This window comes from Eubalaena glacialis, chromosome 13, assembly GCF_028564815.1.
Source record: "Eubalaena glacialis isolate mEubGla1 chromosome 13, mEubGla1.1.hap2.+ XY, whole genome shotgun sequence".
NCBI classification, from domain to species: domain Eukaryota; kingdom Metazoa; phylum Chordata; class Mammalia; order Artiodactyla; family Balaenidae; genus Eubalaena; species Eubalaena glacialis.
In genome coordinates, this window is record NC_083728.1 from 15,009,191 (window position 1) to 15,036,361 (window position 27,171).

The 27,171-nt window shown below is 52.3% G+C and overlaps 1 protein-coding gene across 1 annotated transcript in view; it reads left to right on the plus strand.

Moving 5' to 3' along the window:
• The first annotated feature begins 3,475 nt into the window (after window positions 1-3,475).
• The window catches only part of CDH22 (cadherin 22), a 70,842-nt gene continuing 47,146 nt past the window's right edge, over window positions 3,476-27,171 (plus strand). The window contains exons 1-3 of the mRNA XM_061208630.1: window positions 3,476-3,727; window positions 13,385-13,679; window positions 26,451-26,570. Of these exons, the coding sequence (XP_061064613.1) occupies window positions 3,476-3,727; window positions 13,385-13,679; window positions 26,451-26,570 (667 nt within the window). The remainder of the gene's footprint in view (window positions 3,728-13,384; window positions 13,680-26,450; window positions 26,571-27,171) is intronic.

Here is a 27,171-nt window from a genome sequence, read left to right on the forward strand (position 1 = left end):
TCGAACCTTGCTGTACCCTGCTCCTTCTCATTCTTCCAGATCAGCCAAATGTCACTTCCTCTGAGAGATCCTCCCTGATACCCTGTCTGTAATAACACACACCCTAGTCCTTCCATCATCCTCTTCCTCCCTCTTTCCTGCTTTATATTCCTTCTTATCAATCCCCGAAATTATATTGTAGATTTCATTCCTTTGTTACCAGAAGGTCAGCTCCATGAGAGCTGGGACTTTTTTATTGCTTTGTCTCCAGTGCACAGGGGCTGGCATCAGGGAGGCACGGGTAAATATTTGTAGAAAGAGTAAATGAATAACCAGAAGAAATGCATCTCTCTCCTGTCGTATAGCTGAGCAGCTGAGTGCATCTTGCTGTCTTACACAGAGAAACTGTTTTTCAAGTGTGTTGAATGAATAAATGAAATGCATTTCTGTCTCCCTAGTTGTAGTAGATGCTAATGTATGATGAACGAATGAATGATTGAATCTTAGTATGTCCCCCTCTTGTAAAAGGTGTTATAAAGAAAGAAATCAAGGAAAGGAGGGAGAGAGGGAGGGAGAAAGCCACAACAGGGTGTCTGCAAACATTGGGGGATCTCCCCTTGTTCCCACTTCCTGCGCCAGGCCTCCCCAGAGATGGCCCCAGCCTCCCCCAAACCCTCCCTCCCACCAGCCCCTCCCCTCTGCGTCCCTGCAAGGCTGTGTTGGGCCCTGAAACTGCCTGATGGAGCCTGGGGACAAGTTCCTGCAGCGCGCATGGAAGTCATAAGCTCCAGGAAATGAAGGCTTCAGAGCGGCGCCTCCTTCTCACCCATGACTCCAGCCTCGTTACAACCAGCCCAGGCCATAACGTGGGGAATCAACGCTGGATCCCCAGAGGCGGCAGCACAGCTCAGGGATTGCGGAGAGGGGGCCACTTGGGTGGAGGAAGGTCCACCAACATTCCTGGGTTGTGCCTTCATCCCTAGACCCCATGGAGTGGGCGAGGACGGGGTGGGACAGGGGAGCTGCGGATGCTCACAGCAGGGTCGTGGGCCTTCTTGATGTCCATTAATTCAGGGTGGGTCCTACAGGGAAAGAGGGCTGGCTCAGGACTCCTCCCCTCTGCTCTTCCCTATGGACCGTTGATGTTTTCTTATTCTCATTGCCCTGAAATGCACCATCACGCGCACCTCCCAACAGATGACTCCCTACCCTGGAACCCCTTCCATAAAGAAATTCTGGAGCTGATAGTGGGAAAGAGCACTGGGGAGTCGAGCATCTCTGCAAAATGGGTATAAGACACCAACTTTCACAGTTGTTGTGACTCATGTGAGTTACTGAGTTAAAGGTAGGAGAATTACCTGCTGTGGTCCTGGGTCACAGGAAGTGATCAGCATGTCTTCTGCCCCAAAGAGTCCAGCCACTTCCTTTGTACACAGGAGGACCTGGCTGGGGCCAGGTCAGACCCTCACAGATTCTCTGCTTAGCCACACACCTCATGTTTCCAACCTGATTCCCCAAACTAGCCAGATCACCCTTAGCCTGGCTGCATACTCCTCTGTCAGAATGCCCATCCCTTTCTTCCCACCGATCAGATGCCCCCTCCTCCAAGAAGCAGCCCTGATGCCCTCCCACCCACCAGCCACTTCCAGACAGCTGTGCCCACTCCCTTCCCTGAGGCCCACAGGTGTCAGGTTGCACACCCTTTTACAGCTCTGATCACAAACAACCTGGCATTTAGGTCATTACTGGGGGTCTTGTCTCTCACCCCACTAAACTGTGAGCTTATTTAATCTTTTTTTTTTCCTTTTAACATCTTTATTGGAGTATAATTGCTTTACAATGGTGTGTTAGTTTCTGCTTTATAACAAAGTGAATCAGTTATACATATACATATGTTCCCATATCTCTTCCCTCTTGCATCTCCGTCCCTCCCACCCTCCCTATCCCACCCCTCTAGGTGGTCACAAAGCACAGAGCTGATCTCCCTGTGCTATGCAGTTGCTTCCCACTAGCTATCTATTTTACATCTGGTAGTGTATATATGTTTAATCTTTATCTTAGCATCCAGCCCAAACCTGGCAGAGTCGAAGCTCAGCGGAATGGAGTTGTTGAAATGAACTGGGCTTGGGGAGAGGAAAAGTGGGGACTGAGCCCCTCACCTCCGCTAATGCTTCTCAGTGCCTGAAACTCCTCCATGAAAACAGCATTGCTGTCCCCTGTAAACACCCACATTAAGCCATTATTCATCATTATGGCTTGAGTAGGAGTTAGTCCCTCAGATCCTTTCTTGCTGAAAGCAGAATCTGATGGAGGGAGGGAAGGAGAGATGGATTGATCTGGGGAGGCAGTGCTGGTCCAGGAAGGGGAAGTGTCTTTCAGACTTTGGGAAAGGAAGGTTTTTCTGGGGAGTGTGGAGACACCAAACGCAAGCTCAGAGGGGATGTGACCCTGCCCAAAGCCACAGAGGGAGCCTCCAAGCAAGGCCCTCTGGGACTCAGGTGTCCCACCCATGAAAGGGAGCGTGGAGGGACTCACATGAGGTCAGCGGGCCTTCCCTGGGCCCCTGGTTTGGATGGAATGACCTCTCTGTGCTGCTGTGGGGAGGCAGGAGTGGTGGGTGGCGGGCTGCGTGCTGGACTCTGTGCCCCCAGGAGGCCTGGGTCCTGGGAGCTCTTGAAGACCCCTTCTGAAAGGGGCAGCTTCCTCTCTAGGATGGGGGTTTTCTATGGGGTGGGCTGGGCTGGAGAGGTTGTCAGCCAGGGGGCAGGGAAAGCAGCTCATAAGGTCCCTGCCCCTGGGGGCACCCGGGCCAGCCCAGAACCACCAAGAAAGGGCTGGATGCGGGGGCTGTGAGGAAAGGGGGCGTGCTGGGAGAGCGGGGGAGAAGAGAGGTGTGCGGTGGGAGTGGAAAGGAAGCATCCAGGGCTGGGGGAGGGGGAGGGGCAGGGCTACTAGGCCGTGGGCCAAGAAGGCGGGAACCACTCTGTCTTGCCTGCCCCACGCTGCACAGTGCCAGGCACATGGTAGGTGTTTAATTAGTACCTAAAGGACAAAAAGGTAGACCCAACCTGCCCTGTCCCCGCAGACAGCCTCCTCTGATGTTTTCTTGTTTTTCTCGCAGGCTCCTGGCCCGGACGGCCTCTCGTCCCCGAAGGACCCCTGCGCTCAGGGACCATGGCGCACCCCAGACTCCGGAGCTGCCAAGGCGCTGCCTGGTGATCCGGCCGCGGCGGCGCCAGGGGGGCGCGGGCGGGGACCCCGGGGGGCCGTCCATGCCCCGGGTGCGGCCGCGCCCCCTCCCCCTCCAGCCGGGCGCCTCCACGGCTGGGCGGCGTTCAGGGTCGCGGGCCTGTCCGGGTGCCCCGTCGGGGGCGGTGCCCCGGCGGCCGCGCTGAGGCCGCCATGTGACGCGGCGCCGCTCCGTCCTGCCACCAAGCGGCGACGCCCTGGTACCTCCCGTCCATGCTCCTGGGCCCGGGCCCCTCGCAGGCCAAGCATGAGGCCGCGGCCCGACGGTCGGGGGCCCCGGGTGGGAGCGGCGCTGTCGCCCGCGATGCTGCTGCTGCTGCTGCTGATGCCGCCGCCGCCGCCGGGACCCCTGTGGGCGGCGGGCACGCCTGCGCCCTCGGCGTCCGGGGCTGCGCAGAACGGCGCGCCGGGCGCGGGCCGCGTGAAGCGCGGCTGGGTGTGGAACCAGTTCTTCGTGGTGGAAGAGTACACGGGCACCGAGCCCCTGTACGTGGGCAAGGTAAAGTGGGACCCCGCACCCGCTGTCCCGCGCCCGGGACCCCGGAGACGCCCGTTGGTAGACGCAAGGGACCCCAGTTCCCCCCCCCCCCCAAATCCCAATCCCCGCTGCCTCCTCCCAGCTGCCCCTGGTCAGGAGCAGACAAGAGGGTCATCACTCTGCTCCCATCTCTACTCCACATCCTTCTCTAGTCCCTCTTCCTTTTGCAGCTCAGAGCAGAGAGTACTAGTAGGGAGGGAAACCCAGTCCGTCTTGTAGCTAGATGCATCTAGAATGGAGAAACGAGTTTGCAAATCTGATCATGTCACACACAAACTGTCCCCACTGTGTTTAAAATTCTTCAGTAGCTTCCCATGCACTTGAGGTCAAATCCAAACTCCCTCCCACTGCTTGCAAAGATCCGGCTCCTCCTCCAGCCTCATCTGCTGCCACGCTCGCTCTGAGTTTCCAACCACAGCACCCTTCTGATGCCCTTCTGATGGCCCCTCCGATGCCCCCACGGGCTCCTGCCAGCCCCGTCCCCCCTTATCTAGATTGTTTGTCTCCCTCAACTGCTCTGTCCTGCTCCGTTCTACTACTTCTGCTGCTTACTTGATCTCACACTCAGGCCTCTGCTCAAATGCCACTTCCTCAAAGAAGCTGCCCCTGACCACACCAGGCTGGGACAGACCCCTCTGCATGTGGCCATCCCTCCCTGTTATGTGCCCTCCTAGGTCCTTGTATCTTTCCTTCATAACACTTAAATATGCGTGTGTTTGTTTGATTATGCAATTAATGCATGTCTTTTCTATTAGGTTGTGTGTTTTGCTCACCATAAAATCCCTAGTGCGTAGCACAGACATTGCTCACAAACTGTTCATTGAATGAATGAAAGCTGTTTTCTCAAACTCTCTGAGTAAATGTTGCTTAACGTGGTGGAAGATCTGTGCCCTAAGAGTATGAGGAGCTGAGAAGGACTTTTGTTCATCCATTTAATCCCTGAGCCCCTCATGGGTGCAATGCTGGAGAGACAGAGACAAGTGAGATCCAGCCTTTGCCATGTGGGGGCTCCCCAGAGTGGCAAAGACACCCTGGTACATAAAAAGCTTCACAGGTCAGCACCTGGCACTGAGTAAGCATTTAATAAATGGTATGTGTTGGCTGGCTTCATGGAAGTGTTTTCTAAATGCCTGAGCTGGGTTTTGATGTATGAGTAGGAGTTTGGGCTGATGGGGAAGAGGGCATAGCCTATCAAAAGACATGGAGGCCTGACGGAACCTGGCTTTTTCAGAGACTTGTCCGCAGTTGAGATGTTGAGGTGGAGGGTGTTTATAGGGCAGGAAAAGCAGCGCGGTGCCCAGGGACAGTTCTCTGGCTTCTGCCGAGGCCAGTCAGCTTTCCAGGAAGTTTTGGTCAGCAGAGGTGAGGGGGGACCAACTGTGGAATTTCCTGTGTGCTTAAATGAGTCTGAGAATTGGGAGGCTGACCAAGCTGCTCAGTTCAAGGCTCATGGCTCAGGACCCTCGACAAGGAGGAGAGGAAAATTTGATGTAAACCTTGTGGGTTTGTCTTGCAGGAAACCCAGATTCTCACTGGTCTAGATACAATCATCCCTGGTCCTTGGCTACTCTCCCCTCCATACATGTGGCTGAAGTTGATCCCCACAACAGAGCAAAGTGAAGATTTGACAGAGCACAGAGAGGTTCATGTCTCTGCTCAAGGTCACCCAGCAAACTAGTGGCAGAGCCTAGGACTCCTGACTCCCAGCCAGGGCGGTGAGATGGTGGGGCTGGTAGAATGGGGTGAGGGGAGGGGGAAGGAGGAACCAGTGCCAGCTGGGCAATAGCTAATGGTGAGGTAGCTAGGGATGCAGACTTTGGAGCCAGACACGCCTGAGCTCGAGGCCCGGTTCTGCCAACCAACCCATTAACCATATTACCTGAAACAAGTTACTTCACCTCTCTGGACCTCAGTCTCTTCGTCTGTAAAAGTGGGGCTAGGGGAGCCCACTTCCAAGGGTTGTTGAAAGGATTAAAGAAGAAAACTGAGCACAGAAAGTGTTCGGCCTGTGACCTGGTTGTTAGTTTATTGTTGTTTTCTCATTATTCCCACATGAAGCATTTAACCCTTAAACTGCAAGGTAGAAATCGTTTCCTTTTGTGGGCAAGGAACTCAAGGCGCAGAGAGGGCAGGCAGACAGTGGGCAAGTGGCTTAGCCAGGATTGGAACCTGTGTTCTGATTCTCCAAACATCTCCAAGACCTCCAGGCCTGGGAGAGAGACTTTGGTCCAGGAAACCCCAGAAAGTCAGGGAAGGACGCTGACACATCTCCCTGAATGTCAGCTGTAGTGGTCTCAGGCACCTCAGCCCAGTTGTCTACCCGGAAGCTGGGGCTCTGAGAAGGCCTCCTCAGCCACTCACCTCCTGAAAAGATGAGAGAAACCAGCCGCTGATTCACCACTTCCAACCTGCATCCACCTAGCCATTATCATCATGAGTCAAACGCCACCCCTATTGCCTTGAACCACAGTCTGTCGGCGATGGGGGGACCCTAGTAAGTCCCTTCCTTGCAAGATGGGGAAGCTGAGGCTAGAGGCTGAGAACATCATGCCAAGGCCAGTTAGCTTTCCAGAGAGTTTTGATTAGCAGAGATGGGGTGAGACCAACACGGTGGTATAACCAACCCCAAGAGACAAGGCTCTCCTGACACCAGGTCTGGGCCCAGTGCAATTTTTTTTTTTAATTTTTATTGGAGTATAGTTGATCTACAATGTTGTACAGCTGTACAGCAAAGTGAGTCAGTTATACATATACATATATCCACTCTTTTTCAGATTCTTTTCCCATATAGATCATTACAGATTATTGAGTAGAGTTCCCTGTGCTGTACAGTACCATCCTATATTAAGCATCTTCTATGAGCCAAGCATTGTGCCCAGCCCCGGGGGTCTTCTCCTCACACCAGCCTCTCGCAGCATCCCCACTGCTGTCACATCTACGTTATCTTCCCCCTCCATCATCTTCACCCAGAGCCCCTCCTTGCTTACTCTCAAGGCCACCTCCAGAAAAGCACTCCATGCAGGAAGGAGAGAGAAGTTTCCATCTCTTTGCAAACATGTGCCCAAAGCACCCTTTCCTGTGAAAGGTGGTGTAGTGTGTGGTTCAGGGGGGCCAACCAGAGCCAGACTGCCAGGGCTCAAATCCCAGCTCTGCTGCTGATTCCCTTCTCTGACCTTGGCACATTATTTAACCTCTCTGTGCCTTAGTTTCTTTATCTGCTGAGTGAGGCTATACCTGGCACCTCCTCAAAGAGTTGCGGTGAGGATTCAATGAGTTAGCGTATGTCAGGAACCTGGAGAGCACCTGGTATGTGCTCAGTAAGTATTAGCTTTTATTATGATGGGTCTCACCTGTTATTTCCACCACCTAGAGTATGCATAGATATTATGAACCCCTGCCCCCAATCCCAAAAGCCTTCTGGGCAACCTGATGTCTTAGTTTCTCACCACAAAGTAGGGGGACGTGGTTGCCAGCCCACCCCTCGCTCTAGGAATATGAGCTCGGCCTTTTAAAAAACCACCTGTCCCCTTTCCAGCCAAGTCCCACATTTGTTCAAGTGGTTGTGTGCATGCATGCACACACACACTCATACCACTCTCTCTCGCTCTTCAGGGAAAAAGGACTTCTCCACGGTTTCAGTTAATTCACTGCTTCCCGGTCCCCCGCCCCAGAGAACCATAGGGAGCATCTGTCCTTGCCGAATTCCAAAGGTAGCTTAGCAACAGCACCATCAGCCGAGTGAACCCTGGGCACCCAACGGTAACCTATTTTACAACTGCCTCCTCCATCACTCACCGCCAGGCTCCTGTCGGCACCTGCAGGAACCACTGGCCCCTGTGGTTGTCACCAGGGCCCCACACCAACAGCTCCTTCTGCTGTCCTGCCCCCCCTACTCCCCACCCCCGGCAGCCTGGCTCACCTCTTCCCCTCACCTTCTCACAACACCCACCCTCAAAGCAACCTACCAACATTTCCATACAATCTGGGTACTTGGACTAATCCCTTTTCCGAACTGTAATTTCCCCCGAGGCTTCTGTCAGCTGCATGTGGATTTTGTAGGATTTTTAATTTCTTTTTTTTTTTTAAAGAGAGAATTATGGGGTCAGCACTTATGACCAACTCCTGTGGGCGGTGAGATCTATTTTAGATATACGGCAGGATTAAGGTGAGGAGGAGAGCAGATTTAATTAAGTTGCTAATATTTAAAGAAAATTGATGAACTCCTGGTTTACGAGTAGCACAGGCATGAACAAACCCCTCATTCCAGGGGAGGCTTTTTATTTGATTTGCTTTCCGTTTAAATCCTGGACTCGTTTTATTTGTGTAGCCGCACTGTCCGTTTAATTGTCTTTAATAAGGAAAACGTACCTCTGCTCACATTTAATTTTGATTTAATTAGGAGGAAGTAATTAATGGCCTCGTAAATCCCACTTTTCAGCCCCCCAGGATGAGAAGCCATCACTGTGGTGTTTTTCATGTTGTTTATGATCCAGGGCTGGGGCTTAGGGAGGGGGAATTCCCTCAGGGGCTGTCTACACTCGATGCAGAGAAAAGAACCCAGGATGTGGAGCCAGACAGGCCTCGGGCTGCCTCTTGTTAGCTGTGTGGCTTTAGGTACGATATGGGCCCTCTCTGAGCCTCAGCTTGCCAATCTGTACAATGGGGAGAGGATAATCTCTGAGTCACAAGATCATTATGAGCTATCAAGGATGTAACAGTAGGGGGTCTAGAAGTGTGCCCAGTGACTGACCTTCCTAGTCTAGCTCATGTGCACCTGGGATTTAACAGAGTGACTGGATCCTCCAGAAATCCCAGCAGACAGTTGGAGAATTCTAATGACAGTTGTATATTTCATTATTTACGTATTCAATGTTTGGTGCTGTGGCCTATCCTGGGGACCAGGGAGCAACGAACAGCCATATGCTTGATCCTCAGGGAGCTCACTGTCTCACACACACACACACACACACACACACTCACACTCACCTGTCCCACTCCGCCTGTATTTTCTCTGCATGCATTGTCAGGACAGCTAGCGTATGCCAGGCGTGGGGAGTTCAGACAAAGACAAATCAAAGTTACTCCCTGCCCCTGAGCCCCATGACAACTGAGGAGACAGACTGCAACACGGAGGTGTTACAGGGGAGTGTGGAGCAGAGGTGAGTGTGCATGGGACAGGGGTACAGAGCAGCGGGAGGGCAAATGGGAAGGCATCTGGGAGGGCTGCCTGAGGAGGAAACAAGCTGAGTTTAAAAGACAAGAAGATATTGCATGATGGCCCCTGTGTCTCCAGTGGGTCAGGATTTGAGCCTGTGGTTCTTGTGTCAGGAGATGGGGGATGAACTAGGTGACCCTCAATCTCTTCTGAGACCAGGTGTCAGAAAAGGAGAGAAAACTCATCTTCACTGAGCACTTACTATGTGCCAGGAGCTCCCACATATTATCTGATGAATCTTTGGACTCTGTAGGGAAGCATTATCAGTCTCATTTATAGATGAGAAAGCTGAGGCTCAGAGGAGGGTAGCCTCTTGCTCAGGGCCAGGCAACAAGTGGGTGACAAAGCTGACGCTGGCACCCGGCCATTCCTGAATACAAGGCCCATCACCTCTCCTGATTTGTGTCGTGAAGTCCTTTTCCAAATGATGAAATAGAGGCTCAGATTGAAAAGGCCGCCGATAACCACGGCCTGCAGGTACAGGGTGGTACAGGCCTCTCCCCCAGCCGTGAAGCCCAGTGAATGCCCTGTAGCCCACTCCATCTTCCTTTCTCCCGCTTCTTTAGCCAGAAACGTTGTAAGTGGACTAACCAGATTCCAAAGGCTGCAGAGGGACCAACCTGCGCTTTGGAATCCAACAGAACTAAGCCCATCTCGGTCTGTTCACCTGGAAAATGGGGAGACATTTACGTATGCCACAAAATTAAATTAGATTTCTGCAGAGGCCTGCAATCTGGCACATAGTAGGCGCTCGGTAAATAAGAGCACCGTCCTCCAGCCTCGTAGCTGAGATTCTTGAGAAATATCCTCCTGGAGTAGAACCACAGGCACTTCCTCTCCACTCCAGAGCCAGGACCCAGGCAGGTGGGGCGAGTAGCCCCAACCCAGCCCAAATCTGCAGCTCTGAGCTCTTAGCTTCTCCGCAGGCCGACCAGCCCTGTTCGGACTCTGCAGTCCCCAGAGAGTAGCCACTGGACCCCACTGTGAGCTCTGTGTCATGCTTTACAGAAGAATATCAGTGACATCACTACTGGGTTCTACTCCCTCCTCCCCCATCCTCAATGGTAGGTGATCCCTGGTCAGGGTCTGAGATAAAATGTCAAGGGCAGCAGGGACATGATGGAGACAGAAAGGGAAGGAGACAGCCACTTACAGAGTGTGTAGGTCATTACCAACATGCTCACGTTTCATCTTCACCACACCTGAGTGCGAGGTAGGACTTGATCTGATTTCTCAGGTGGAAAAACAGACCCAGAGGGGTAAAATTAACAAGCCATGCAGGTTGATCACAACATTAGTGAGCCATGGGATCAGGAGATTGGCTTCCTGCACTTAGCTGGGTGACAAAGCAAATGACCTCCCCTCCCTGTGCCTCAGTTTCCTCATCTGAGAAATGGGAATAATAATAATGTTTCATAGGGCGGTGATGAAGACTAATAAGATTACAGGTGTTAAGCATTCCCCCAAATGGTATCTATTCTACCACACTCCTTGGGAATGTTTACTGATTAAATAAAAGCCCACAACAGGTCTGATTGGGAAGTGGGTGGAGGCACCCTAAAAGGGAACACGTTTGCCCTCTCCTGTCCCCAGCTCCCCTGGGCAAAGGTGGAGGAAGAGCATAAACAGCAAACAGGAGAGACAGGTCTCCTTATCCCCAGCACTGCCGATGATTCAGGGCTGATGTCTTAAGATAATTTTATTGGGGGTATTAAACTGAGTTATGAGGTTTTTACAATCCAGCCACTTATGAGAAATCTATTAACAGTAACTGGACAGGAAGAAGGCTTCTCAGTGGAGCCCAGGACGGGCATTAATTGGGGCAATCTATAACAGGACAGGGACCCGGAAAGGTTCCACCCAACGCCTCCATTTACTCCCTGCAATTTCTGCTGAGAATCAGCAGACTCGCCAAAAAGAGAGAGATGCCCATTAATCGGCTAATGAAATATGAAAATGTTTATGGACCATTCAATCTTCCAAATGGCACTTCTATAATCCACCTTTCAGACACAAAGTTCCACCAGCAGAATTTATACTCAGGCTCCTCCTGCATGGCAGGGGGTGGGCTTTCATCCCTCTTCATGGTGACTTCATTGGCACCTGTTATCCTGCTGAGTGGGCTGGGGTACATGCCGTCCTGGCCCGAAAGGGGCCTTAGGGATTCTCTTGTTCACGCGCCATCTTTGCGGAAGCTTAGAGAAGAGCAGGGACCTGCCCAAGGTCACCAGCTTCACTGGATGCATTTTCCTCTGCTCAGAGCTGCCTCAGAGATTTGGACGTTGGAGGATAAGGACTTGGGTGTTTCTGTTTGGGAGAACAGTCCTTCTGCTGGTTCCTTGCCCAGGAGATCTCAGTGCAGTGAAAACAGCCTGGGTTCTGGAGCTTAACAGTGCCTGGATTAAATCCCAGTTATATATAGCTAACATTTAGTAATAATATAATAATAATGATAGCTACCGTTTATGGGACACTGATTATGTCACAGGCAGAGCTGATTTTCAGCTAGTACGAACTGGTATAGTTGTACCGGTTGTTAAAATAGTGAAAAAGCTCCCTACCTGTGGTAAATAGTCTGTTTCCTCTCCCTTGCCTCAGCTTCCTCAGCCCCTCCGACCTCTCTGGGATCCAGCATCCAAAGGGTTCCCACCTGAACCAGCAGGGGCCCTGCTGCAGTACCACTCCATGGGCAGTGCCTCTGCCGGGCTGGCCGTTACATATTGTGTCACCTAGTGCCAGGCAGGTGCTAAGGGCTTTATGTGGACTTTACACTCAATTAGCCCTCCAGTACCTCTAGGAGGAGGTGCTATTATGACCCACATGTTAGAGAGGAGGCAACTGAGGCCCAGAGAGGTACAGTGACTTGTGCAAGGACTCACAGGGAGGTGATGCTGGAGCCGAGGCTGGACCAGGCTGGACTGCCTCTTCTGCCGCCATGGGCTCCTCCCAGGAGGCTTGAGGATGGAGTGAGAAAGCCCAGGCTGTGGACCAGGCCGGTTCCTCCAGCAGTCTGACCTTGAGCAAATCATCCTATTTCTCTAATCCTCAGTGGGAAAATGAAAAAAAAAAAAAATCTGCAAAGTGAAGATAGCAAAACCTACTCTAGTAGGGATTTTTTTTAAATATTTATTTTATTTGTTTTTATTTATTTTTTTAGGCTGCGTCGGGTCTTAGCTGCAGCACGCGGGATCTTTCGTTGCGGCGCATGGGCTCTTCGTTGCAGCGCGCGGTCTTCTCTCTAGCTGTGGCACGCGGGTTCCAGAGTGCGTGGGCTCTGTAGTTAGCGGCCCGCGGGCTCTCTCGTTGAGGTGCGCAAGCTCAGTAGTTGTGGCGCGCGGGCTTAACTGCCCCGCGGCATGTGGGAACCTAGTTCCCCCACCAGGGATCCAACCCGCATCCCTTGCATTGGAAGGCGGATTCTTTACCACTGGACCACCAGGGAAGTCCCGTAGTGGGGATTTTTTTTTTTTTTAAAGAACTCTGAACCAGATAAGTATGTAAATTGCTTAGCACACTGCCTGGCACATAGTAGGTGCGCCTCCAATTTGCATCCCCTTTCCCCCTCTGTCCCTCCACTCCCTGTCCCCACCATGTGCCAAGCCCTGAGGCTGGCTCTCCAGGTACCAGATGAGTAAGAAAATACCTCCGGTGGCTCAGAGCCTAGGGATCCTGGACCTATAACTCAGAGTGAGGGCATGGACAGCAGCTTGGAAATTTGTTAGGAATGCAAATTCTGAGGCCCCACCCCAGACCTCCTGGATCAGAATCTGCTTTTTGCCAGGATCTTCGGTTGATTCGCATGCACATTAAGATTTGAGAAGCATGGCTACAGCAATCCTACAGGCCGAACATGATAATGATGACTTGCTGTATTGCAAAGATCTTGGAGGGGAATGGTGGGGTTGGAGGTAGGCGCAGGGAGGGAATCCGTAAACGCTTTTGGGAAGAGGTGGCGTCTGAACTGAGCCTCGCAGGATGAGTAGCCTTTCAGTAGACAGAGAAATAAGGACAGGGCGCTCAAAGAAGAAGCAGAGAGTTGTGAGGTGGTTCTGATTTCTTTGTAAGGGCAATAGGGAGCCGTGGAAGAGTTGCAGGCAGGGGAGGACGTGTTCAGATCTGCCCCTGAGGCTGACAGCTCTGGCTGCAGAGGGGAAGGTAGATTACAGGGGCAGGGCTGGAGCAGGAAGAGCCATGGCGGGCTAGTGAAACACTCCAGACCAGACAGTGAGACCTGGGACCAGGATGACGAGTGGCTTCCCCAGCCTCAGTGTCTCCACTGAAGAATGGGTATGTCAAAGAAGAGATGTGCTTAGGCACAGGCCCCCAGTGGGACTTGGGCAGGGGGAACGCCAAGAGGAGCTCCCACCCCAGCCTCCACCCTGCCTTCCTCCCTGTCTCCCCAGATCCACTCAGACTCAGACGAGGGTGACGGGGCCATCAAGTACACCATCTCAGGCGAGGGCGCTGGCACCATCTTCCTGATCGACGAGCTGACGGGCGACATCCACGCCATGGAGCGCCTGGACCGGGAGCAGAAAACCTTCTACACGCTGCGGGCTCAAGCTCGGGACCGCGCCACCAACCGCCTGCTGGAGCCTGAGTCGGAGTTCATCATCAAGGTGCAGGACATCAACGACAGCGAGCCCCGCTTCCTGCACGGCCCCTACATTGGCAGCGTGGCCGAGCTCTCGCCCACAGGTGGGTTGCCAGCTCGGAGGGGCGCGGTGAGCCGGGGAGCGGGGGAAGGGGAGCTGCCAGGTTGTGAGAAGGAGCCTGCTGCGGGGAGGGGCAGGGGAGACAGGGTATAGGTGTGAGCCCAGGTGCCCACACGGACTCAGGCACAGTCCCGGGCAGTCACAGCTGCACTTCTGGACAGAGACACACACGTGATGTCAGGCACATACACGGGCACAGTCCCTATGTGGACATGGACCTACATGCAGACACAGAGACGTACTTGGACATGCTTATACACCCACACAGAATCACACAGGCCAAGACCCACTTACAAGCTCAGCTGTCCACCTGTGCACAGCCCGGCTCAGGCACGGCCCCAGGCATGGGGACAGCATCGGGACGGTCACACACACAGGCATGGCTGTCCACCTGAACACGGCCCTTCCCCAGACTTCAACTCACCCAGACACAGCACAGCCCTTGGCCGCAACTCCCACACAAATGCAGGCACAACCGAACATGGGCACACCTACAACCTAAATCAACCAGAGTGGGCATAGCTGAAACAAGACCCCACCACACAACCACACATGGCCTCACACTAGACACAGCTACATGCAACGTCACCCAGGAAACAGCCCCTCACATGGATGCAGCTTATGCACAGACACCTACCTAGACACAGGCAAAAGCCACAGCCAGACATTTTTACTATCCTGGGGCCAGGCTTCACCAGAGCGTAGCCGCAGACAGGCCTGGGCACAGCCAGACGCGACAACCTCCAGACGGCTTCCTCCACGGCCCACAGGAAGCCCCAGTACACCAAGACCCAGCCACCTGGGGACACAGGCTCACAGAGGTGGCCGAGCCCCCAAACACAGATTCAGCCGCCTCTACCCAGGTGTGGCTGCAAACACCAGGGGCACCGCACACACACAGTTGTAATAGAAAAGGCAGGACACATACCGAAACACACATCTGCAAGAAGCCTTCAGACACAGCCATCCTCAGAAACACAGCTGCACAGCAGCGGGACACTGAAAGGAAAGGTTGGACGAACCTGCCTTCCCCCACCGTAGGGCCCACAGGTAGCGGACTGACCATCAAGGCCCCGCCTAGCCGAGGGCTCCTGGTAGAAGCTGGAGTCGTGGCATGAGGGGCAAGCCAGTAGCTGCCACCTTCCCCACCGCGTTAGGCTAAGTCACCTGCAAGCCAGACTGGACAGGGAACAGTGGCCCTAGGTCCTAGAACACGTCCTGTCGCTGACATACTGTGGCCGAGGGCTTGGCACTGCCTCTCACTTGGCCTTCCAGCTCTGCAGCTGCATGTCAGAGGCTGGGGGAATTTGGGTTCTTGGGGAAGAGTGCAGTCAGCCCTGGCTTCCCCAGATTGGGCCAGATCTGGCAGATTGGTGGGTAGTGAGCGGGCAGCCGGTGACGGAAGAGAAGGGAGTGGACCGGAGAAAATGGTGAGCACAAAGGAATGGTGGGAGAACAGGGAATGGCGAGGGTGTGAATGTGGGTGTGGGCTGGCATTCACACACGCACGGTGCACGCGTGCCTGGTGCGCCTATGCATCTCACACGTGCACAGGTGTGCACGTGCACAACCATGAAGGCCCGTGTGTGCATGTGACAGGCTATGTGTCTGTTGAACAGATTCATTCATTCATTGAACAAATATGCATGGGCACTGGGGACACAGCGAGGAGAAGGTAGACCAGCCTCCCTGCTCTCTCACAGAGGGGACATTCTGGCCGAGGTAGACGGGCAGGAAGCAAGTTAACAGATCATGGGTCTGGGAAGATGACACTGAAGCAAAGACTTGAAAGAAGTGAGGGCATGGGCCCTAGGGAACAGCATTCCAGGCAGTGAGAACAGTACATGCAAAGGTCCCAAGGTTGAATTCCCTCTGAGGGGAAGCAGAAAAGCGACCAGATCATGCAGCCACGTGGTCATAGTCAGGGTTTTGCCTTTTAGGCTCAGCAAGCTGGGAAGTCAGTGGAGGGGCTTGTTCAGAAGAGTGACATGATGTGACTTAATTTTAACAGGATCCTGTGGCTGTTCCATGAAGATTAGATGGGGAGGTGGGGTAAGGGCAGAAGCAGATTGCCCATAGAGAAGGATATTGCAGTTACCTAGGCAGGAAATGATGGTGGCTTGGAACAAGGTGGTACCAGTAAGGGTATTGAAAAGAGGTCAACTTCTGGATATATTTCAAAAGTAGAGCTGAAAGCATTTGCTAATAGATTGGATGTGGGGCGTGAGAGAAAGAAAATTCAAGGATGACTATCGAGATTTTGACCTGGGCAATTAAATAGATGGAATCTCCATTTACTGAGATGGGAGAAACAGTGGGAGGAACAGATTTTGGGGGGATGGAGGGAAATCAGGAGTTTGGTTTCAGACCTACTAAGTTGGAAGTATTTATTAGAAAGCCAAGGAGAGATCTTGGAAAAGGCAGTTCAGTATACAGGTTCAGCAGCAAGGTCTGAGCTAGAGAGATAAATTTGGAGGTTGTCCATGGCAAAGACCCAGGGAGTACTTAGAACTCAATGTTGCAAGTGGGGAAACTGAGGCTCAGAGCAGGAGTGATGGGTCCAAGGTCACACAGCAAGTGAGAAGTAGCTTAAACCTCTGACTTCCCAGGTCCAGCAGCCCTCACTCCTGGACTCAGACTCTGGCCGAAGGAGACGTGGCCCTCTCTCTCTTCACCCAAAACTGAACTGCATGTTTCTGCATGGAAAAGGCCAGAAAGATGACGAGAGAGATAAGGCTGGAGAAGGAAGCTGGAATCATATGCGAAGGACTTGAGGGAAGCACATAGCCTGGGAAAGGCTTAAGCAAGGCAGTAACGTGGGCAGACTTGCATTTTAGAAATCCCCCTCTACTGTGGGGTGGAGAGTGGATGGGGATGAGGGGTCCAGAGGGAGGTGCAGCCCCATATGCGCCATGTTGGCTTGCCCATCACCACTTCACTCTCACTTCAACTCTGAGTGGTGGCAGGACTGATGTCAACATCCCCATTGAACAGATGGGAACACCAAGGCTCAGAGAGAGGAGAAGATGTACCCACAGTCACATAGCAAGTCAATGACAGAGCAAGTTGGGCTTGGCTCCCAGGCTGTTGGAGCAGCAAGGTTCTGTGTCACTCGTGGGGAAAGTGAGACCGAGAAAAGGGCAAGGACTCATTCAAGGTCACCCAGAGAGTAGGAGGCAGCGCCAGCCCCCAGCTTCATGAGCACGGCCCCAAGGAGCCCCAGCCCTGCCTCACCTTCCTCTCCCGGTCCACTGACTCTGACATTCCGCTCAGGAAAAAGTGGGGACTTAACTAGGACAAGCCAGGGGAACCCAGGAGGGGGAAAGAGGAAGCAGAAATTAAATTAGTTTATTTCATTTGAGCAACTTTTTGAAGGGGAAGCAAATCCGACACCGGGGTGCTTACGGAGACTCCAGGCGGCTTTGAAAATCAGTCACAATTACTGAGCCTCCTGATCTGGGCTGAGCGGGGCGGGGCCGACAAGCAGCACCAGAGTCTGGGCGGCTTCGGACATCAGAAGGAGCGGGAACACAGCTTGGAACATGAAAGGCAGCAGCGCTCACAAATTAAACCACTCACAGCTTAAAAGGGAAGGGAAGTGTGCCGGGGGCCTCCAATGAGCCATGCTTCTGAGGAGGGGCACGCCAGCCATGCTGAGCCTAATGCAGTGAAGCGGGTCCTGCCTCTGACAGTCAGGAGGCCTGGCTCCCTGCGTGACCTTGGGAAAGTCCCTGCCCCTCTCTGGGCCCCAAATTCCCTTTTGAGCACGGAGGGGCTCATTCATGCCCAGATGTTTACTGAGTGCCTACTCTGTGCCAGGCACTGTTCCAGGCATTGGGGATTCTTAGAAAGCCTACATCTAGAGCAAGGAGAGAGACAGGAAAGAAATAAACAAGTCAACATATAAATGCACCCTGTGGTATAAGTGCTGTGAAGAATAAGGGAATTGGGAGTTATGTTGGGGGAGTGCTATTTTAGAGGGGTCAGGGAAGGCCTTTCTTTTTTATAAGAGAACCCTTGAACAAAGATCTGAAGGAACCAAGGGAATGGACAAAGGAGCTATGTGAAACAGTGGTTTTCAAAGTTTATTGTGCATCCAAGTTACTTGGAGGGCTTGTTAAAACACGGATGGCTCCCCTCTCCGCCCCAGGGTTTCTGATTCAGTAGGTCTGGGCTATTAGAAATGTTTGCATTTTTAACAAAGATGCTGTCAAAGGTGATGCTCATGCTACTGGTTCAGGGACCACACTTGGAGAACCACTAAGCTAGAGGAAGAATGTTCCAGGCAGAGGGAACAGCGGGTGCCAAGGTCCTGAGGAATAATGTGTTTGGTCATGTTTGAGGAATAGCAAGGAAGTCAGTATGGCTGAAGAGAAGAGTAAATGAGGGGGAGAGGATCCAAGGAGGTCAGAAGAGGTACCGGAAGCTGGACCACATAGGACTTTGTAGCCATTGAAAGCTTTGGTTGTACTGTGAGTGAGATAGGGAGCAGAGGAGTTATACGATCCAACGTAGATTTTTAAAAGATGATTTGCTGGCCGCCATGTTGAAAATAGACTGTAAGGGTCAAGGATAGAAGAGGGAGATCAACGAGGAGACAACTGCAGTCTTGGGGGCAAGAGGTGATGGTGACTTGGATTCTGGATGTATGCTGAAGGTAGAACCAACAGGGTTTGTGAGGGATTGGATGTGGGAAGTGAGAGAGAGAGAAGACAAGGATGATGCTGAAGTTTTTGACCTGAGCAACTAGATGGATGGCGCTGCTATTGCTGAGATGGGGAATGATCCAGGAAGAGCAAGTTTGCAGCACAAAATTAAGAATTCATTATTGGACACGTTAAGATTGAGATGTCTACTAGAAGTCCACGTGGAGTTCTCAAGGGGACAGTTGGATCTCTGAGTCTGGAGGTCAGGAGCAAGATCAGGGCTGGAGTTACAACTTCGGAAGTCATCAGCAGAGAGATAATTTAAAGCTTGAGGCTGGGTGAAATCAACAAGGGAGTGAGTTTTGGTAGAGAAGAGTTAGACTAGATAATCTCCTGGTGTTAGGGGGCTAGACCCCTTCCCTAGGCTGTCGCAACCAGACCAGTGGACCACAAGAGAATTTCACAGAGCTCCTGTGCCCACTTCAACTCCACCTACTTATTAATGCCAACTATGTATAAGACAAAATACTTGGCACTGTTGAGGATACAGAAATGAGAAGTTCAATCCAACACACATCTATTAGCCACTACTTTATTCTGGGCACTGCAGGGGATGTAAAGATAAGTAATTGAATTAAATCCACAAATGTTTATTAGCACCCATTATGTACAAGGCCTCCAGTGTACTTGGCTCTGGAGGGGTTGCAAAGATGAGTCACCCAACTAAGCAAACATTTATTAGCACCTACTTTATATATATATAGCCCCAAGGGGATAGAAAAATAAGCAGTTGGTTTAATTCAGTAAATACATAATAGTTCCTACTGTGTACATGTCACTTTTTTTTTCTTTTTTTTCTGTACGTGTCACTTTGCTAGGTATGTGGGGATACAAAGATAAGCAAGATACTGCCACTGACCTCAAAGTGGTAGCAGATCAGTTTCATCTGTGGTGCCAACTCTGATCAACTGGTAGTGACTGTAGGGCTGTGTTGAGGAGTCTGAGGTCTCATTTGGGCTCAGCAGAAAAGAATGCCACAGTCGATTAGTGATGTCTGCTGGGAGCAAAGGAAGGAGAACGTGGTGAAGGAGAACGTGTATGTGGTGGCACATATACCATAGGATGGGCATTACTGGGCCATGGGATTGGGGCTCAGCAGACTGTCGAAATGGGCAGGGGCCCTGCCACAGCTGCTTTCCCATGTATTCCAGTCCCTTCTGTGAGCAGCATCTTTAATAGATGGAAAAAGACTTTTGTAGTACAGTCTGCACTTCTTGGGACATTCACTAAATAATAGCTCTCGGCCAACACTGCTTTCACAAAGCTATTTCCCTTTATTCTCACAGTGCTGGGGAATAAGCAGGGCCGATATTTCTATCCTCATTTTACCAATGAGGAGATAAATGCAGAGAGAGATAAAGTAACTTAGGCCTGAGGTTCCATACTAAGAGCTGGAGACGGAACCAGACCCAGAACCTGGAACCAGAACCTAAACTACTTGGCTCTGTGTACATGGGAAACAGTGACAACCATCTCTTTAGTGTGCACAGGACTTTACAGCTTGCAAAGCACATTCACATCCCTAATCTCATTTCATCCTCCCAGGAACTCTCTTGGGTTAAGTGTTGACACCCCCATTTTACAGCTGAGGAAACTGAGGCTCAAGAGGGGAGGGGAAATAAAATTGGGAGGGCACACTATCTGATTCCCAGGTCCCGTGCTTGGGAGGATGGTGGCAGAAAGGAAAGGAGGAAGGCAGGAAGCAGTGTGCTCCCCAAGGGTCTCATTTGGGGAGGGCAGTGGCTGGCTGGGAGCCTCCAATTGTCCCATCTGCAGCTGGAGAGAGTATGGCTCAACAGCCCTCAGGCCCAAGCCAGGAATCAATCGCTGGCCTCTGCAGAGACAACTTCTAAAGATGTTTTTAATTAAAGTCCAGGAAGATCTATATGTGCAATATCTCCTTGCCTAGCAACGGCACTGGCTCTCACCACCCAGGATGGGGAGAAATGGGACAGGAGGTTTCTGGTGGAGAGAGGTGGCAGAGAAGAACAGAGGCCCTGGCCCTCAGGAGTCGGCCCCATGTCTTTCTTTGTCTTTTCCATCAACAAATCACTCAGCAAACATGAGCACCCTCTCTATGCTAGGCCCTGTGCCCACATGGCAGTGGGTACAAAGGTGACAAATCTACCATCCTGCCCTCAAGGGTCTAGCACATAGTAGGTGCTCTGTAGATGTTGGGTGACTGAATGGAACTGAATTATAAGCCAAAACTGTTTGCTTTCTGCAACTGGCAGAGGGATGCTACTGCAGGAACTTAGAACGTTGCTGTCCCGAACAAACAAGGTGACCGGACTGCTCCACAGAGGGTCCCGTTAAATGTGGAGAGGATAGAAGAGCCTCTGGGACTCAGTTAGGGATAGTAGGGGAGTCCCTTCTCTCAGGGGGACAGATGAGATCCATACACACACGCAAGTGTTGCCTACCTGGGTGAGTCTGTGGCTACCTCTTTCTGTCCCTCTCTCTCTCTCTCTTTGTCTCTATATATATCTCTGCCTCTCTTACCCTCATCTCTCTGTCTCTGTCCTAATTTCTCCCTATGTGTCTGGGTACCTCTGTTTTTCTCACTTTCTCTCTGTCCATCTCTCTGCATCTCTGTCCCTCTGTCCCTTGTTTCTCTGTCTCTGACCCACTTTCTTGCTCCATCTCTCTATGCCTCCTTCTCTGTCATTTGTCTCTGGACCTGCCTCCTCCCCCTCTAATCTCCGACCTCCCCTTCCCGTGCAGCCACTTACCTGAATCTCCTGTGTATCATTCATCTACATTAGGCTGCCTTGGGTGGGCAGCCGGAAGTGCGGTTGAGGCCAGTCCAGTGAGCTGGCATTGTAAGCGATGAGCAAAGAGGGAGTTGGGAGGGGCGTGGTGAGGGGGGAGTTTGAGAAGGGGGCTTGTTTCCTGTGTAATCTGAATGTTCCCAGGGACTCGACAAGTGGTTTTTAATTTTTAATAGAAAGCATTCCATGCAGTTCCGGCAGCAGCAGGGGGTGGGACTCATGTTTCATAAATGTTTGAGAAGCTAAATGGGAGCCAAGGGTTTCCCCAGGCCCAGCAGGGCGGCAAGGGGAGGTAGGGAAGAGGCAGGATGATAATAATTACAAACATCTTCATAATCATGACACTTGGTCACCTCAGTTGAGGACTCTATTCTTTTCCAGAGCATTTCATCTCCTTCGTCTTATTAAGGGGTATCCCTCACCCAGGAGGCAGGAAGGGTAAAGTGTTGTCTCCATTTTACGGAAGGGGAACTGAGGCCCAGTCAGGCCGAGTAGTTTTCCCACCGCCGCACAGAGCGCCAAGGAGAGGGCTGGAATGAGAATTTGTCTTCAATCCCTGACATCCACTCCACATGACACCGCCTTCTCCCTGAGCAGCTGGAGGTCCTGGGGCCCAATTTTGGGCTTCCGTTGGATTTCACAGACAGCAAGGGTTAAAGGGACAAGAAGGGAAAGAATTCTGGCCTGGGAGCCAGAGCATGGATTCCAGTTCTGGCCCCATGACAAACCATGTCAGAAACCAGGTAAACTAGAAATGAGGAGTGGGCAAGCCCCCTCCCTCCTGATACTGGTACCCACGGGTCTCCTGCGCAGGGCCAAGGACACAGACCCAGAGATCTTCTGACCATACAGAGAGAGGAGAAAGGAATAAACCCTTATTGAGCACCTACTACATGCCTGGCTTCACCAGCCACTTAAATCCATCACCTCTAATTCCCATAGCACCTCTGAGAGGCAGAGTGGGCCCCTCTAAATTACCAGTGAGGAAACAGGTCAAACAGGGGGAAAGACTTGATTGAGGGCACAGAGTAAGGAAGTGGTGGGATTTGAACCCAGGACTCTCTGATGCCAAAGTCCACCCAGTCTCCATGAAGTTGTGAGGGGCACCTTTTTGTAGGAGTGTCCAACTTCTCATGCTGATTTGGTGGCTTGTGTCATCCTTGCTGCTTCCTTCTGGGTGCCAGTCTCAGTACAGGCACAGTGAGTCCAGGAGGGTGACATGCTGGCTACAGTGTTGTGGGTTTGAATCTTTCCCTACCACTTACTAATAACCTAATCTTGGGAAAGTCATTGAGCCTCTCTGTGACTCAGTTTGCTCATCAGTTCAATCAAAGGCTGGGTCTAGGGCATCAGTTCTCAGTCTGGAATGCACTTTAGAATCACTGAAGGAGGTTTTAAAGTCCCCTTGCCTGTGCTCCACCCCAAGAGAGCTCTATTAAATTGGTCTGGGATGGGGGCTCAGCATCAGTTTTACTTTAAAGCTCCTAAGAGATTCTAATGTGCAGCCAGGTTGAGAACCACTGGTTTCTGTGCTCTCCAAGGACCAGCCTTTTCATAGCCAACATTCCACATGGAACCCTGGGCTCTGAGATGCTGTTTACCCGAGAATCCTTTGGGCAACCCTTCCTATGCCAGCCTGGAATTAGGCCCTTAATCCCGCGTAGCAGGACCGGGTGGCAGCACCATGGACAGCAAATGGCTCATTCTAGCCAATCCCATCCCTGCTTCTGGAAGTCTGGGCTTGAACCAGCTGGCAGAGAGCGAGAATCCTGAACCCAGTTCCTTGCTATTCCCCTGCCCTTCCCTCCCTCTCCTTTCTTTGACTCTTCTCTCATTTGCCTATCTACTTCTGCTCCTACTGATTCCCTCTCCTACAACCTTATAAGGCAAGATACATGTGTGTTTTGACATCAGATCGACCTGGGTTTGAATCCTGCCTCTCCTATTTCCTTGCCAGATGAATTTAGCCAGGGGCTGTCCTTGCTGCTGAACAAGGAAATCTATTTGAGTTCTCACAGCGGTCCTGAGAGCTTGGTAGTAATATTACCCCCATTTCACAAATGATGCAATTGAGGCAAAAGGGGTTCATTACGAAACTTCACTCAGCCTCCATTTCCTCGTCTGCAAAGTGGAAATCTTAATAGAGCTTACTTCAAGGCTCTATTATATGAATTCCATGAGATACTATACATAAAGGGCTTATTATAGTATGTAGCACAAAGAAGTTATTTAATAAACCTAATCTATCATTATCATTGAATAAGGGTATATAATAATGGGTTTCATTATTATTCATCATTAATTTACATTGTCACCCTTCACTGTGCATAGCAGTTTCCTCATCTGTAAAAAGCAAGTGATGCAGGATTGTTCTGGAGTCGGCTCATATCAGCTCATGAGAGCCAAATATTGATTTTCAGGAGTTTTATGAGCCACTTGATACCACATTCATAGCTTGAAATTGGCCATGGTGAGAGTATTTACACCGTAGAAATCAGCAAACACTACAAAGCAGGGAATTCCTCCCTACCCCTCCATCCCCCAGAGCCAATGGTTAAACATTTGCCAGCATACCACTGCATCTACATCAGAGAATTGGTGTGAGGACTGAAGGAGAGAATGGCCGTGATGGCGCATCGCAAGATGCAAACTGCTGAACTTAGGGGGACGGCACAAGGTGGTCCTACAGCAGCCACAACCCTGGCACCCTTTTGTCTGCCGATTCTGGGGAGCTGCTGACTTGTGAAGAAGGTGGGAGGGCTTGTGGGGCCTTGGGGAATCAGTGGTGAATCACTGACCCTTTGCCATCCCCACGTGTCGGCATTAACTGTAATGGCTGCAATAAAGAATCCCAGATCGGGGAAATGATTCCGTCATCCCCGCGGGAGTCCCTGGGATGCAGCCAGGGGTAGAGAGAGAGAGAGAGAGCTCATGCTTGTCCCTGGGGAGTCACTCAGCCCAGCACTGTGCCTTGCCCAGGGGGTGAGGGGAACGTGCAGAGGAGAGTGACAGGGAGACCCTCTCTCATAACTCTTACAACAGCTACTATTTATTGAGCACCCACCATGAGCCTGATGCTTTATGTACCGTCTCTCATTTCAGCTTGTCTGTGAGGGAGGCTTGATTGTGCCACTGTATACAGGCATGCAGCGTCTGCTGAGAGGACAGCAACAACCTGAGTTTATTGAGGTCTTAGTATGGGATAGGCACTGTCCTCGGTGCTGAATACAGAAACCTATTTGAATTCTGAAACCAATCCCAGGAGTTTGGTGGTACTCTCGCCCTCATTTCACAAATGAGGAAATTGAGGCAAAAATGGGGTTCATGACAGGCCCAAGGCCAAACTGCTAATAAGCGGCAGAGTCACTGATTGTGATTCAGTACAACAGGCCACCGTCCAGAGTCACTGTGTGTGTGTGTGCTGACTCTGGCTCCCAGAGGACTTTGGCCTTAGAGAGTCCTGGGTTCAGATCCCACCACTTCCTCAGTCTGTGCCCTCAGTCGAGTCTTTCCCCCTGTTTGACCTCTTTCCTCACCTGTAATTTAGAGGGGCCCACTCTGCCTCTCAGAGATGCTATGAGAATTAGAGATGATGGATTTAAGTGGCTGGGAAGCTAGGCATGTAGTGAGTGCTCAGTAGGGTTTATTTCTTTCTCCTCTCTCTGTTTAAGAGGAGGCACCTGGGATCATGCCCTTGCCCTGAATAGGAGACCCCTGAGTTCCACGCATCAAGAAGGAGGGGGCTTGCCCAAACCTCTTCCCCAGCTTCTCCAGGCAACTGTGACATGGTTGATGGAGAGCTGGAGCCACCAAAGAGAGAGGTGCACTGCAGGGCCGGTTTAGGAGGCTGGGAGGGGGGACACGGAGAGGGAAATGAGAAATGCAAAAGAGTGAAAAATAAATATATGTGTCTGTCTGGAGTGATCGAGGGCCCCAGGCTGGAGGCGGGAGAGGCGGGTGGCCAGCTGGGCTTAGCAGAATTGCTGCGGTAGCAGTTCCAGAGCCTCACTCATTAGCCAGGCAGTGAACTGGCCTCACCCCCCAGCATGCCGCCCCGCTGGCCCAGAGAGCCCAACCCACCAGGAGGGCCCTACCCAGAACCTCAGGAGGCCTGGGCCCCATCCCCTCACCATCAGGGCACCCAGAAGAGGGCATCTCCTTGAGGTGAGGTCTGAGTCTCATCCCCCTTGGGTCCTATCCGGAGCCCCCAAGACTCCCTCTTGGGGCTTGCATCTCACGCCCTCCTATCTGGAAAGGTTTGGATGGACCACACGGCTTTGCCCATCCTTCCATTCAGCCCCTCCCCCACCCCTTCCATCACCCCCACCCTGTCCAGCCTCACATCCCAAGCCCTGCTTTCGTCAAATTGAACATGATGTCAAATTAGAGCCATCTCTGCGACAGGCCGAGAGGAGCTCCCAGTTTAATGAGGCAGCGTCAAAAATCAATAACTTAATTGCCGCTGTTTGATGGACTTTTATCCAATTTATACTCTCCCCAGCAGCCTACGTGCAGAGCATGAGGAGAAGTGTGTGTGTCGGGGGCGGGAACTGTCTGGGCACCCGGGAGGAGGGGCGAGGAGGGCACCAGGACCCACAGCCAGCTACTTCCAAAGGGAGAGCTGGCTGCTGCTCTTCTGCCTGGGGCCCAAGAGACACTGGCCCCTGAGCCCCAGTGAACTTGGTTGTCCTTCTGGGATGCCCACACACCCCCATGGTGGGATTGGGGGGGGGATTAGGATGTGGGAGGAAGGAGGCAGAATTCCCTTGAGAAATCAGGAGGGGCTGGGATGGGTAGAAGGACCCCTGCTTTGGGAGTAAATTGCCTGGTTTCCAGTGTTAGCTCTAACTCTGTGATGACCTTAATTGGTGAAAATAACCATTTCCACCACCCACTGAGATACTGCTCTGAGTTCTGCACTGGGAGTTTAAAATGTGTTCCCTCATGAACCAAGGACTAGGACTGTCCCCATTTTGCTGGTGAGGAAACTGAGATGCAGAGAGGCTGTCTTCCCTTGCCAGAGTTTTACAGCTGGGAACCGCCGAAGGGAGATTTGAATCCAGATCTGACTCCACGATCGTGCTTGTGCCACTGGGAAGGCTCCAGATCTGGAAGCGGGTTGGGGCTTAATGTGGGGATGAGGACTGTGAGGAGATTGGCTTCAGTGACCTCCGGCCTAGGTCTCCTTTCCCAGCTTCTCTGGGGGTGGGGAGCGATGGGGAGGACGAGCACAGCGGCCCCAGCTGACCCCTGTCTCGCTTGGTCCGCCGGGCCCAGGCACGTCGGTGATGCAGGTGATGGCCTCGGATGCGGATGACCCCACGTACGGCAGCAGCGCTCGACTGGTGTACAGCGTGCTGGATGGCGAGCACCACTTCACCGTGGACCCCAAGACCGGTGAGGGGCGGGGCCAGGCCAAAGGGGCGGAGCCGGGGCGGAACCAGAGGCGTGGCGCAAGGGGCGGGGCCGGAGGGGGCGGGCGGAAGTCTTCTCTCAGCGTTCCAACCAACAATGCTGAGGTTAGGACAGAGGACATCGAGGCATCTTTCTGGCTCCAGGAGACCCCAGGGTCGCGGAGAGGGAGGGCGGCCAGGCAGGAAGAGAGAAGGACCGAGGAGCAGAAGAAAAAAATAGAGTGGGGGGCGCCTGCAAGACTGGTGCGGAAACAAAAAGGCAGGAGGCTATCACTATGGGCCCCCTGAAAGGACTTCAGAGGTCTGAGCTCAGTGGCCCCTCTTGCCGTTGGAGCTAAACTGAGGCAGGCGTGTCCGCAGCCCAGACGGGGTCGGTCATGGTCATAAGTGTCGCTGGGGGCCGGAGGTGAGGGGGGACGGCCGTCGGCCGGTGAAAGGCACCTTTTTGGCAGTTGTGAAAGCTGTTCAGGTGGCAGTTGTTAAGGATCTGATGGGAAGACCGAGGCCGAGACCGTTAGGGAAGGATGGCTTCTTGACTTCCTTGCCCTCCCCCCCCATCACCAAGCAATGGTGCAGCGCTCCCA